The 12,568-nt window shown below is 38.2% G+C and overlaps 2 protein-coding genes across 3 annotated transcripts in view; one reads left to right on the top strand and one right to left on the bottom strand.

Moving 5' to 3' along the window:
• The window catches only part of sirt4 (sirtuin 4), a 700,781-nt gene that overhangs the window by 413,493 nt on the left and 274,720 nt on the right, over positions 1-12,568 (top strand). The window lies entirely within an intron of this gene.
• Positions 8,519-12,568, bottom strand: part of iars1 (isoleucyl-tRNA synthetase 1) — a 61,300-nt gene continuing 57,250 nt past the window's right edge. For both annotated transcript variants that reach the window (XM_031731412.2, XM_039612246.1), the window contains exons 31-34: positions 12,201-12,326; positions 10,999-11,145; positions 10,014-10,166; positions 8,519-9,489 (exon numbers count right to left, since the gene is read on the bottom strand). In XM_031731412.2, the coding sequence (XP_031587272.1) occupies positions 9,407-9,489; positions 10,014-10,166; positions 10,999-11,145; positions 12,201-12,326 (509 nt within the window). In that variant the 3' untranslated portion in view covers positions 8,519-9,406. The remainder of the gene's footprint in view (positions 9,490-10,013; positions 10,167-10,998; positions 11,146-12,200; positions 12,327-12,568) is intronic.

Raw genomic sequence — 12,568 nt, 5'->3', positions numbered from 1 at the left:
TTTGGAAACAGATAACTGTGGTGTCAAGTTTTTAATTGGCACATCTGGACAGAGCAAACAATGATCCACTTTATCACTGATTACACCACGGACAAAATGCATTTAATCAGGCTGCTGAGTGGAATGAAGAGAGGACGAGTAGGGAGGGAAGAGAGAAGAGAGGGAAAATACACATGAAATAATTACAGTCTGATTTTTCATCCATCTGTCTAGAGATTCTGTGAGGACCATTATGCCTGCAGTCGTGTTTCTGATTGTTGCAGTGAGAATTGGTCATGGTAAAATTAATTCTAACACTGGGCTATGATATGAAAATGACAGACAGAAGGAGCACTGAATGTGCAGCAGTAATTAACAGTCCTAAATGGCTCATTACAATTCGCGATTTCATTAACTAATCAACTATTTTATGAGCGGCTGTTTGTGTGAACACATTTTTTTTCTCCAAACCTACCTAAATGCTATTTGATTGGAGCGTCTATTGCTCTTCAGCTTGCATTGCTTTGCCCAAATTCCCACAAATGGATTACCCATCACTTATAACTGTTGCCAAGGTGCTCGGTGTTTCAGCCTCATGCTTTTCAAGCCTTCAAGAGATTTCACACACATAGATTTGTGCTCCTGCTGGACTACAAACCCCCAAAACAAAGTAACTATGCATTATTTACTGACAGTGTCAGAAGAGCAATACCAAGGGAACTTCTGTTTGTGACAAGATCAATAGGGATTACAGTGTGCGGTTCAAAGTACAATTTTAAAAGACAATTTGGTGACAAATTAGCAGGGAAATAAACAGTGTGTTAGTTTAGGGTTGGGCTCCTTTGCATTAATTCTCCTAATCTATGGCACTCCACTGGAAGGATGAAAGGAAAGACATTGCCTCACCTGTAGTTTCCAGGTGAACTGGTCACTACACTACGCTACAACGTACTACAACAATAACCTTACAGGAGTAATCTATTACTTTTGAAAAAGTAAAGACAGACCACATTGATACAATTGAACATGCTCTTCTAAAATGCTCCAATTAGGCTGAGATCTGGCTGACTGTGAAGGTCACAGCAGATGTTTCACATCATTTTCATACTCATCAAACAACTGACACCTTGTCTCCACAGATGGGGGGCACTGTCATACTGGAAGAGACCACTGGTATAAGGATAGAAATGTTTCTGTTATGCTAAAGATGGTAACAGCTTTGTAATGTTTTGCAGTTAGGTTTTCCTGGCTCAGTCTTACTAAAGTAAAAATAGGACAGCAATCTCCTTAGCACTAGGAAAAACTGCCAGTTTCATGTTTTTGTATCCTGCAATTGATTGCAAGTAGTTGCGGTAATCACTTTCGATCACAAAGTAATTGCATAGATCGCCTGCTGGGAGGTAACCTGTCTCTCTATTGAAGACTGACTGCATTCACTCTCAGAAAGACTGGAAAAGGTTTGCAAATAACTTCGGTCTAATTTGTAAATGCAGTCAGACTGATCGCTCAACTCATCTGTGACATTATCGCTTCACAATAGGGGACCCGACTCAGCTGGTTGCCAGCTGGTTGTATTCTGGTGGATTTGAAACACAACTGGACTCTGAATCTAAGTAGTTAATGTGAATTTTTCTATATGCTGACAGCAACAAATTTGTAACAGAAGGTAGCGATTTTTGCCGATTTATCACAGTCACCCGCTGTATCATCACAAACAGATTGCATGTAATTGCCAAGCTGATCCCATTACATCATGAACCGTTAACAGCAGACCGACTTACTGCTGTTTTATCGCTGTCCTGAAGATGACAACTGACTGAGTGGCCGAAGACCTGGTCCCCATCTTCAAATCAAAAATTTCAAAAGCAACAAGATCCCAAGTTCATTGCACACAGTGACAATTTTGGTCGTGCTGTGGTTTCCAACCACTGCCATCATTAGTGAGACTGTAGCTCTAGGGAATCAGTTAACCCAAAGTGTACAAATAACCTCGCACACAGCATAAAATTTGAATTAAAAAAAGAAAGAAAGAAAAATACTGTTAACTACAATTAAAGTATAGAGGGTTTAAAACCATGATATGGCTCTGGTTAAATCCTCTTTGGTATGTACCAAAAATCCCTCTATAACATATAACAGAAGAATAATACGAGGTACAGTAAAAACAGCAATGTAACAAAGCAAAGGTATTTCCAAAACCATTGAGAAGAAATACGTAGATGCCTGCAAAATAACAAAACAAAGATATGGCCTCATAACTGATAACAGTTTACAGAGTAGGAGCTGCACAAGTTCTGCTGTCAGTCTATAAGTAGAACAATGTGAAAAGTGGGAGATTATAACCATTTTCTCATTAAACATTGTATTGCAGATTAGGTAGCATGTGCTAGCAAACAATTAGAAGTGTGTTAATGCAGAGTCTCAAATTGTGCTATTTTGAGTTGCACTGCTCTCCTTATAAGGATAGAAGAACAGAAAATGGGTCGCCCTATACTAGCCTTGATGTTTTCAAATTCTACAATGTGAGGGGAGGGGGGGGGGGGGGGAGCTGCAGCAGAAATGCACGCAAATAAAAGTGGAACTATACTGCACCAAACTAATTGGTTGCATCCATCCCCTCTGTTCCACCGCATACCTGCGGCAGAACGCACGTCTCTGTGGCAAAGAGAGCGTGGGTAGCAACAGTGTGTTATTCCTGCCGACGCATCTCACTAAAGATGCCAGGACATCTCCCATTATCACCGACTCCTCATCTGACAGCGGTCTCCTAACAACCACGACATGGACAAACTAAAAAGGGAACGTACAAACTAGAATGTAAAAGCACCATCTCCCACCTCCACCCCCGAGCTGGATATGTGGGTTATGCGTTTTCAAATCGGAAGCGTGTCCTACCTGTTTCTGCCGTTCCAGGAAGGAGGAGGAGAGGAGGAGGAGAAGAAGCAGGCGCATCAGGATGTAGATAGATGCCGCATTTAGATGATCAGGAGATAGCTGGGATCTGGTGCTCCCTCCACAGTCACGATGCACGTCGCCAATGCATTTATCCACTTTGTACTTGACGGTTACTTTTTACGCACAGCTGCTCTAGTATGAAAAAAAAAAAGATTGAATCCAATTTACCGGAGCCTGCCTGTTATTTATTTGCATTGGAGACCAGTTAACCATTTATTCAGTGCTGCTGCAGACAAAACAGCAGAAAGTGGACCACAGCTGAAGCAAGGTGCAAGGATACCAAGTCAGACTCACTACAAATACTATAGTTTATTCATGTAAACGAATCCAAATGTTAGTCATAAAAATGCAATACTTCAGTAATACTTCATTTCTTTTTCTTATGCCTCTTCTTTGTTTATTTATTAATTTATATTTTCATCTATGTATTAATTAATTGTTTTCTTGCTATCCTTTAAGGTATACCTGCATTGGTTAGCTAGTAAAACAAACCTTAAAGCAACTATTCTCTGTTACAACAAGTCGGACTTTGAAGTCAACACTTACCACATTTTAGGACATTTTCATATTCCCCTGAACTCTTCACAGGAGAGACATATGTTTAATTTCTCTTAAAATACACCCTTTCCCCCTTTTTTGTCTCTTCTTTTGGTTTTTTTGGTAATAATAAAGATGGCGGCAAGCAGACACCAAATCACAAAAGAAATGTGTGGCGTGTTCACGAAAACCCAAAATACTCACCTAACAAAATTAACAAAATTCATTAACCTGATTTTTTGAAGATTTCACAGTTTGATAATTATACAGTAAAAGGATCTGAAAAAAACAAAAACAAAAACAAAACGTTTACAAGACCTGCCATAGTTAAATCCAGGGGACACAACGATAAAAAGTAAATAAAACATCACTGACTTTTGTCTGGAAGCCTGTTTTCCCCATCAGTGCAGAAAATTTCAAGGTATTATCTTAATATTATTATTTCAATACTAACCTGAAACATGTTTATTGTTGTCAGCTTCGAGGCTTAATAAATGATCGAGTATGTAAAGTACGGATCCAAACTGACCGACCTAACTGCATCTCTGCTTCTGAATAAAATTCAATATAACACTCTACAATTATTTCTTTTTCTACGTGGGCATACAATGTGCTGTGGTCTTCCCACTATTACACAGCATTTAGTATGTAGCACACTGAGACACGTCACTTCTGGCACTAAGTAGGTTGCTATAAATGTAATACTTTTAAAGGCATGGGCAGAGAGCATTGTGCAGTTTTAAAACTGGTGCAAAGAGAATAACTTGAAAAGAAAAACAACCCAAAAAACAAAGTTAAACCAACTTTACTGACAGTCTATTATTTATTTTACTACAGTCTTGCAAGGAATATACATACATATTTGGTAAAATGCTGCCATCCACTATAACTTGTTTTAAATGAAGTGGCTGGTGTATTCCCCTCATTTGGCTTACCAAGCTCTGCATCCAAAGTAACAACTTCTTTTTTTGTCCTCTTACCTACTGTGCTTACTAGGTAGTGTTTGCTGCTGTCATTCTGAAGTTGGCAACATGCAGTGCACTGAAAATTGTTTTACTGGTAGAGATTTAGAGTTTTCCATTACACAGCACACTTGTTGCCAGGATAGATTGTTAGAAACGACCCTTATTGGCTATATATCGAGAAAGAACACCGGTTTTTATTCTGCACAAGCAACTTTTTTTTTCTCTGTCACTACAGCACACTATAATGAGTTTTGTTGTCTGTCATTAGAATCACACGACAGGGTTCATGTTCAATTCATCTGTGCAGCATAGTGTATTTCTGTAATGCCTATCAGCAGATGGGTCGTCGACCTGCACACTTGCCCAGGCTGAGGTGTGTAGAGGCACAAAGGGAGCAGCAGGAGCAGATGGGAGCGAGATGGATGACAGGATGATGAGACAGAGCTGTGTACTTAATATTTAACCAGTGAAGATGCATGCTGCTGCTCTCAGGAGGAGAGAGGATAAAATGATCACAATGAAATAACACTGATTGTTGGGATGCTGGAATCAAAGGTGGAAAATACTGTGCTCAAAAGCATCATGTACTGAGCTATACTCAAATTATGATGTACTGAAATATTATTTTTTTAGGTTGTAAGAGACTTTAGTTAAAACACACACACACACACACACACACACACACACACACACACACACACCAAAAAAGACCAGTATAAACATTTTATTGTAGATTTGCTGCCCCGTCCTGTTGCATGACCCAATTTGAGCCAAGCTGTTGAATAAATGACCTCACCAAATAGTGTTTGGGTATTCTACTTTGGTAATTGGTAAAGTACTTGGAAGCAGTAACTGTATACTTACTTTTTCATGTACTGCATAGAATTGAGAGGAAACAATGAAGATAAATGTGAACCGTTTTGTCAGAAGTTTTTTTGCAGAATGTGATGCCACAGTCAGGTTAACCTTTATTGATTTGAATATAAAATGCTATCACTTTATCATATTGATCAGTAAATTTGTAAATTTGAGTAAATTTGTGTGAAATCGTGCTTTGATTTGCACATGAATTCTTGAGTTATGGCCCAAAACATGTTTTGTGGAGCCTGTTGACTTTTCACAACCAAATATATCTAAAGATAATTTAGTTAAATCTGTGTTATTCCGCTCCGCTATCCTTTTCATGTCATTTTTCCTGTTAGCTGACCTGATAAATACGAAAACCAGATCAAGTTCAATTCATTAACAAACAAATGGTAATAAATGTACAATAACGTACGTATAATAATGACGCATGCAGTGATTTTGTCATAGTATTTATCACAAGTAAAGTACTTTATAGCATTATTATGTCTTGGTATGTGTTGTCAAGAAGTTACACCAAGGCTACGTCCACACGTACACGGGTATTTTTGAAAACGGAGATTTTCCGTTTTCGTTTTAAAAAAAATCCCGTCCACACGTAAAAGCCAAAACAAAGGAAAACGCTGCTAGGAACATGCCAAAGCAGCAGGTGGCGATATATTCCTAACCGTGTAGAAATGTTGGCCAATCAGAAGTCTAGAAGCCTGGGTGGGAAAGAGTAAACAAAGATGGCACATAGAAGCTGAACTGAGTCCTATGTGCGGATAGACAATAAGTGTGTGTGTACATGTAAGCATTTAAACACTGCAGAGAGTAAAAATAACAGTAACGGTAATTTGTCTAAGTCCACCATTGTAGAAATTCATTTCACCGAAACAATAACCTGGCGCACAGTGTGACGTCAAAAGAGGCGCACACCTTTGACGCTGCATTTTCTCCGTTTTCCTCGTCCACACGTAAACGCAAAAACGGAGTTTTCGAAAATCTCCACCCTGGCAGGAGTTTTTAAAAATCTCCGTTTTCAGTGACCGAAAACGCCGTTTACGTGTGGACGAAAGGTGCAAACGCATAGAAAAATCTGCGTTTTCAAAAATACCCGGGTACGTGTGGACGTAGCCCAAGTTGGACTCTATTACTGGAATAAAGAATTTTTTTTATATATGACTGAGGCAGCAGACTTATGTCAGATCATTTCATACATAAACAGCGTCATATAGATTTTAAAGAAACCTCAATACATACTAAATGTCCATCCCCCAACATAAAGCCAACAGAAATGACATCATCTCTGTTCCCCACCCCAAGATTTTGAGTAGCTACACTTCACCTTCCACAAGTTATGGGGGAGATTTAGAGTAAGCTATTTCCAGACATTTATTATGATATTGATAATTAGGTTTTAATTAGTATATATTTATATGTGACTTTGAATATTGTTTTTGTTAGCTTAGAATTAGCTGCATTATAAGCCAAAGTTTTTTTATATTAAAGGAGGAACAGTCAGTTGTTTGTACTCTGTGACCACTAAATCCTACACACTGTTCCTTTAACATGAGAATAACTTTGAATGCTAATATGTAAATTCGCTCTGTGAAGAACATAACACATCACACAATACTTTAATCCCAGAGGAAATTATGTGGTCACAGTTGCTCCAAAGTGGATCTCTGTGACGTCGATGTATTTATGGGTAACTGTGAATGGAAGCCGTTTACTATACAGTGTTGGTGCTGATGACTTAGCAGGGTGCAGGGTGAAGAAATGTTTATGAGCATTAGCTGTACCATAGAAGATTAATGGACTATTTATGCATTTAATTTGGATGTAAATAAATAGTAAATTTATGGTATGGCGTTGCAAGGATGTGTAGAAGATGATGTTTTGCAGCAGCGCCCCCAGCTGAGAATTACCTCAACTACCTAAGTAGACTGCTCTTCCTCCTGGCTATTTTAATAATCAAAACATGCAAATCAAAAACCAAACCAACGGGAAACTGGTTTTTGCAGACACGGATTAATAAAAGTCCCATTTAAACATCCACTGGAAAGCCACATCAGCCTCACACTGGGCCTGTAAATGCTTTATGAAAACCACTTGTGGAATCATCCAAATCAATGTATAACGCATGCTCTGTAATAATCAGAATTAAAAACAGGCCCAGACATAACAATAAGGAATAGAGCCAAAAGAATAACCTAATGGGAAGATTAATACTTCTGAGATTAAGATAATACTTCAGGACAGTACTTTTGCTTGTCCTTACTAGCTGCTAAGAAGAGCCAAGAAGTTATAACATACAAAAAGCAGAAATTAAATAGTGTTGCAAACAACGAAAAGCATCCACTGATGCTACCGTCTGTGCTTGTCCCTAGCCTCAGCATAGGATCATCTACATGGAGGTACATGCCTTTGAGTACTCAAAAGGGTGAAAACCCCTTTGCGTAGGCTCAAATGGAAACAAATGCAGAAACAAAGTGTTACACTATATATAAAAGATGGGACTTCGTTATTGTGACATCACAGTTAATCTCTGCAAGAAACTTAACAACACGATGCACGATATCGATGCAGCCTGCAATGACGTGGCAGGTTGTGGTGTAGGGGTTAAGAGGGCTTTCCAGTTACGTTGTTACTTCCGACAGAAGTCCAATTCACACATTAGGCCTTCTTGCTTTGGGCTGTTTTTAGTCAACTGAATGATGAATGTATCTGGATCAGAGGGTTCAGCTGGGAGTTCTGCTAGCACTAGTCATCTAATTTTGGTCATGGGTTGCTTTGTTAATTCACTGTGATAGTGAATGTGATGCTATTTCGGACTAGGAGAAAACAGAAACTGAACAGCCAAATCCTTAAGAGTACCTGTGTGTCATTCAATAAGCTACAGTCTAAATTATGCATTACCTTTAACACTTCAGTTTAGAAAGTGAGTCGCTTAAAAAAGTAAAGCACCCACATGGAGTTAAAATAAAGAGAGAAATTAGCTTCAGAGATTTTATTGTAACTCATTTTCAAAGTAACTCCACATGGCAAACTGTACTTTTACCACAGCTGAGAGCATCTGTAATGCATTTTGACGTATTTGTTCCCTGACCTTGCTGCTAAAGAAAGTAACAGCAGTCATTCAAAATGTCAGACTGCAGGATCCCACAGAAACATTCTGTCTCTCACTGCCACGAAGAGGTTTAAGTGAACAGAAAGGAGACAAGCAAAAAAAAACATGTTGATTCCAAGTCACCTTTGATTTATTCAGTCACCTAAAATAGTACATTATTCATTTGTTGCTCTTTTCATTGCAGAACCTTTTTGTCCCCAGGTACAGCAGCCCAAAAACCCATTTCACCTTTTTAAATGCTTTTTCCATTGTCAAAGGATTCTCAATGCAATGAGCACAATGAGTTTATCTGTTAATTTCAAAATGGTGTATAAGCACAATAGCCCAAATTTGCTTTTCCAATTATGAGACAAAGCAATAATTACTCTGGACTAAGCTCCCTTCAATAAGCCTCAAAGAGAAGTAGCTTGCATCATTATCATAATAAAGAAAATCATCCACTGGTAAAATTGACAGTTAATCGAATTAAACTGTTTCCTCGAAACCTGGAAAGAGCTGGTTATGTATGAACCATCACTGTGTTACAGAGGTGAATCCACTTTTTAGGAGAGAATGTACACCATCACCCAGAAAAATCCCTTCTTGGTCCACATTAAATATGACCTAACAAGATACTTTTCAGAAACAGTTACCTACAGTTGCTGACAAGGTTGTCAGGGAGAAACTGGAGTGAGAGACCATCAACTCTTATAAAGAAAAAGAACCCTGTTACACCCCGTTTAAATATGAAGACATCCCAAAACGTGCTTCTTTTTTTTTTTTTCTTCATCTGAGTTTATGTTACACAAGGACTTTGCTGTTTGTGACTCCGCATTTTAACAGTTCTGAATTTGAAAGACAACCCCTGCTTTGCATCCAAAAAGCATCATAAACATATGAAGCTACTCCATGCTGCTAATTTCATTGTACACCAATCGGGCTACTGAGTGGTAGAAACCATCATTTAGGGAACATGTGGTCTGTCAGACAAATGCTCTTCAGGTGGTTTGTGGATTTATGCCTCAGCGGTTGTAGGAAGAACTCTCACAAACAGAGTTTTGGTGTCAAGAGATTTGACTGAAGAATCAGCTGGCAGCTCTGGAAAACAGAAATATTTATGGCTAAAATTACATTTGAGCAGAGTAGTTTTTAAAACTTTTAAAAGCCTACAGCTAAGGAAAGTTACTTTGCTTTATTAAAGAAGTTAAAAGAAACTTGGTGTCTTTCAGGAAAATGCTTCAATTTTTTTAAATTGACAAAGCACTAACTCATGTTTTATACTTGATTTGGACGTCCTACTGGTTACAATAAAGAATACACAGCTTAGCATCTAACAACATGCATAACTAGAATCTTACAGCTTTCCCTACAAGCTGAACATGTTTTTTAAAAAATCTGCCTATGTGCAGATTTGCAAAATCTATTCCAGTCACAGAAGCCATTTTTCTGCATGTACTACTAGGTACTGAGTAGTATTTTAAGGAAAATCTGGCAAATGCATTTACATGTTTTTACTAACTTTTCACGAGAAAGTGGGGGGAAAAAAATCACTGTATCTCTATCAGGCATTAATTGCCTTAAAATCAGTTTCAGTGATGGTTTTAGTGATCTTTTTTTCTTACCCTGAGTAAGGTCCTCATCCAGGTAGAGTTTGAGCCGCCTGCTGCGGAGGCCAAAAACTTTGGCAGTCTCAGAGAGCAAGCCTTCGTGGTTAAGCTGATTCTGGCCTACTGGGTTGACCAGTAGGAGGGTACCCACGTCTCCTGACTGGCACTCTAGAAGAGATAGGGAGGGTGTTAAAGAGAACTGTACCACATGTTACATCATTAAAAATGTTTTTTATTAGCAAGGCTAGTTCTGTCCTGAGAGGGCATATATATTCAAGCTTCAGCTGGGAAAAGATGAGGGAAAACATCCTGGCTGAGTAGAAGGGAAAGGTGAAAGGACTGAGACTGAATGACTCAAAGGATAAAGTTGGATTATACTCTATTTCCTGCAGTAGAAGCAAAACTGCATCACAACTGCACAACCAGCATGCATGATTTGGAAGAAATGGAAGAAAAACCTAAATACAGCTACAGTTACTCCTTGTCAATATCAGCTTAAAATAATAGGAATAACTGTAATGTTGACAAGAAATCCATATACATGGTAGTGATGAGGAGACAGATGCCACTCTGTCTCCACCAACAGCTGGTTAACTTACAAAAAAAAATGAAAAATGATCTTGACGACCATTTGCCTGTGGTGCTGATGACCACAAGCAAGCAATTTACAATTTTTCTAGTTTTGGTGGTAAGCTAATTTAAGTGGCTGTGCAGGCACAAGTACAGAACTTTTTGAATAAATATATTAATCAATGTTTGTAGCCTCAGTGGAAGAAATTTGGTCTGGAGCAAAATCAATGTCAAACTTTTCATTTAAAACTAGTTCAATCTTGTATATAATGCAAATATAAAGAGGACAAAAACAAAACATAAATAAAACCCTCTCAGTATTTCTCTCAAATAAAAAGTTGGTCAGACAAAGATTAATTAGGATTAATCTTTAGGAGTGAGAAAAGCGTGTTGTGCACATAAATTCAGTTTGTGTGGCTGCTTCTCTCACCAGCTGGCTGAGCGTTGCATAGTAGAAGGTTTACATAAGGACACACGATGGTGTTGGTGGAGGAGGCGGGGCCAGGTGACGCAGTTCCCGCAGTCACTGACAAAGTTTTACCAGTCAGAGTCTGCAGGTCCGTTTTGCTGGTCAGCTCTGTGAGAAACAGACAGTTACATATATACATATGTTTCATGATGCTTTATGAAATCTATAAAACGAACAAGTCCTCAGTCACACAGAGCTAGAGATCTGGTGGAGACCCCCTGGCAACCACCTGTAGCTAGGGAGCAATGCTTATTCTCTAACCATTTGGTCAGTGGTTGTTTCATCCTGCCTGCTGCTGGATAAAATGAAGGCAAGGCAGTATTCGCTTTAGGTTTGCATCACAGTTACTGCTTAGCGAGTAGTTGTTGAGTGTTTGCAGACAAGTCGGCACAAACTACGTCCATGGCAACCACAGCAATCACAACAAGGTTTCAGCACAGTAGACCTCTTTGTGGAATACTCATTTTTCCCTAGCGACTGGTGGTTGCCAGGGGGTCATGCACCAGTCTCTAGGCCTGTGTGACTGGGGCCTAAAAGATGAAATTAGTTTAACAATTATTATCACAGGATAATGGTTGCTTTTACTGTTGTAAATCTGTTGTAAACTGTTGTAAATGAAATCAAAAAACTGACTAAGCTCTGTTGGCATTTCTTGCATGATATAGAATGCATGAAAGAACCATTTTTATGACTAAATAATTAATTAATTCTCTTTGATTTCAATTTGCTGGAAAAAAGTACAATATTATGTTGTATAATAATAATTTAAATGATCCTTACTCTTAAAAATGAACTGCTCTGCAAAGTGGAGTTTTACAGTGAAAGTTTGCTACACTGTGTGTAACTACCCGTGTTTTCTGTTAGTTTTTACTGACATTATAGCTATGAAGAAGATCAGAAAAGTGGAAAGGAAAAAACAGTCAAAATTCTGTGGAAAAAAATATCAAATTAAAAATGGTTAAACTGCAGCACAAAAACAGCCAAAATAAAGGACCCGGAAATATATAAAAAGAAAAGTGAAATAAATGACAGATAAAATAACCGACTGGTAATAAAGGAAGAATTTTCATTGTTTTTAAATATTTGGAGGTAAAAATAAGATGTACATTTTTAAATAACATGATTAAATGTTCTCATGAAAAAGAAGGGAGTTTAGTTCTCACCAGTTCCATCACTGAAGAATTTGAGCTGTGTGTTATTGGTTCCAAAGATGCTGCTGCACGCTTTCTTCAGCTTGTCCAAGTCTAGCCTGTTATCTCCTTTGGGATTCTCCAACAGCACTACACCCTCTGCACAAGAAACCAGTTCAAGAGGATTATTAACATAGCCAAACAGTTAATAAAAGTTAATCACAGGTAAGATAATTCTACTGTATTTATACTATAGATGTATTTAATATTATATCAGCATTTGGTTGCACATATGTATAATCTCAATCATCAGCAGAGAAGATTTATTTTAATTATTTAAAATTAGACAGTTACAGTTTTCCTGTTACACCACTTAAACTGGAGAAAAACAGATTCTCTCC

Source organism: Oreochromis aureus, linkage group 5, assembly GCF_013358895.1.
Source record: "Oreochromis aureus strain Israel breed Guangdong linkage group 5, ZZ_aureus, whole genome shotgun sequence".
NCBI classification, from domain to species: Eukaryota; Metazoa; Chordata; class Actinopteri; order Cichliformes; family Cichlidae; genus Oreochromis; species Oreochromis aureus.
This window is presented reverse-complemented; position numbering and strand designations above follow the sequence as displayed.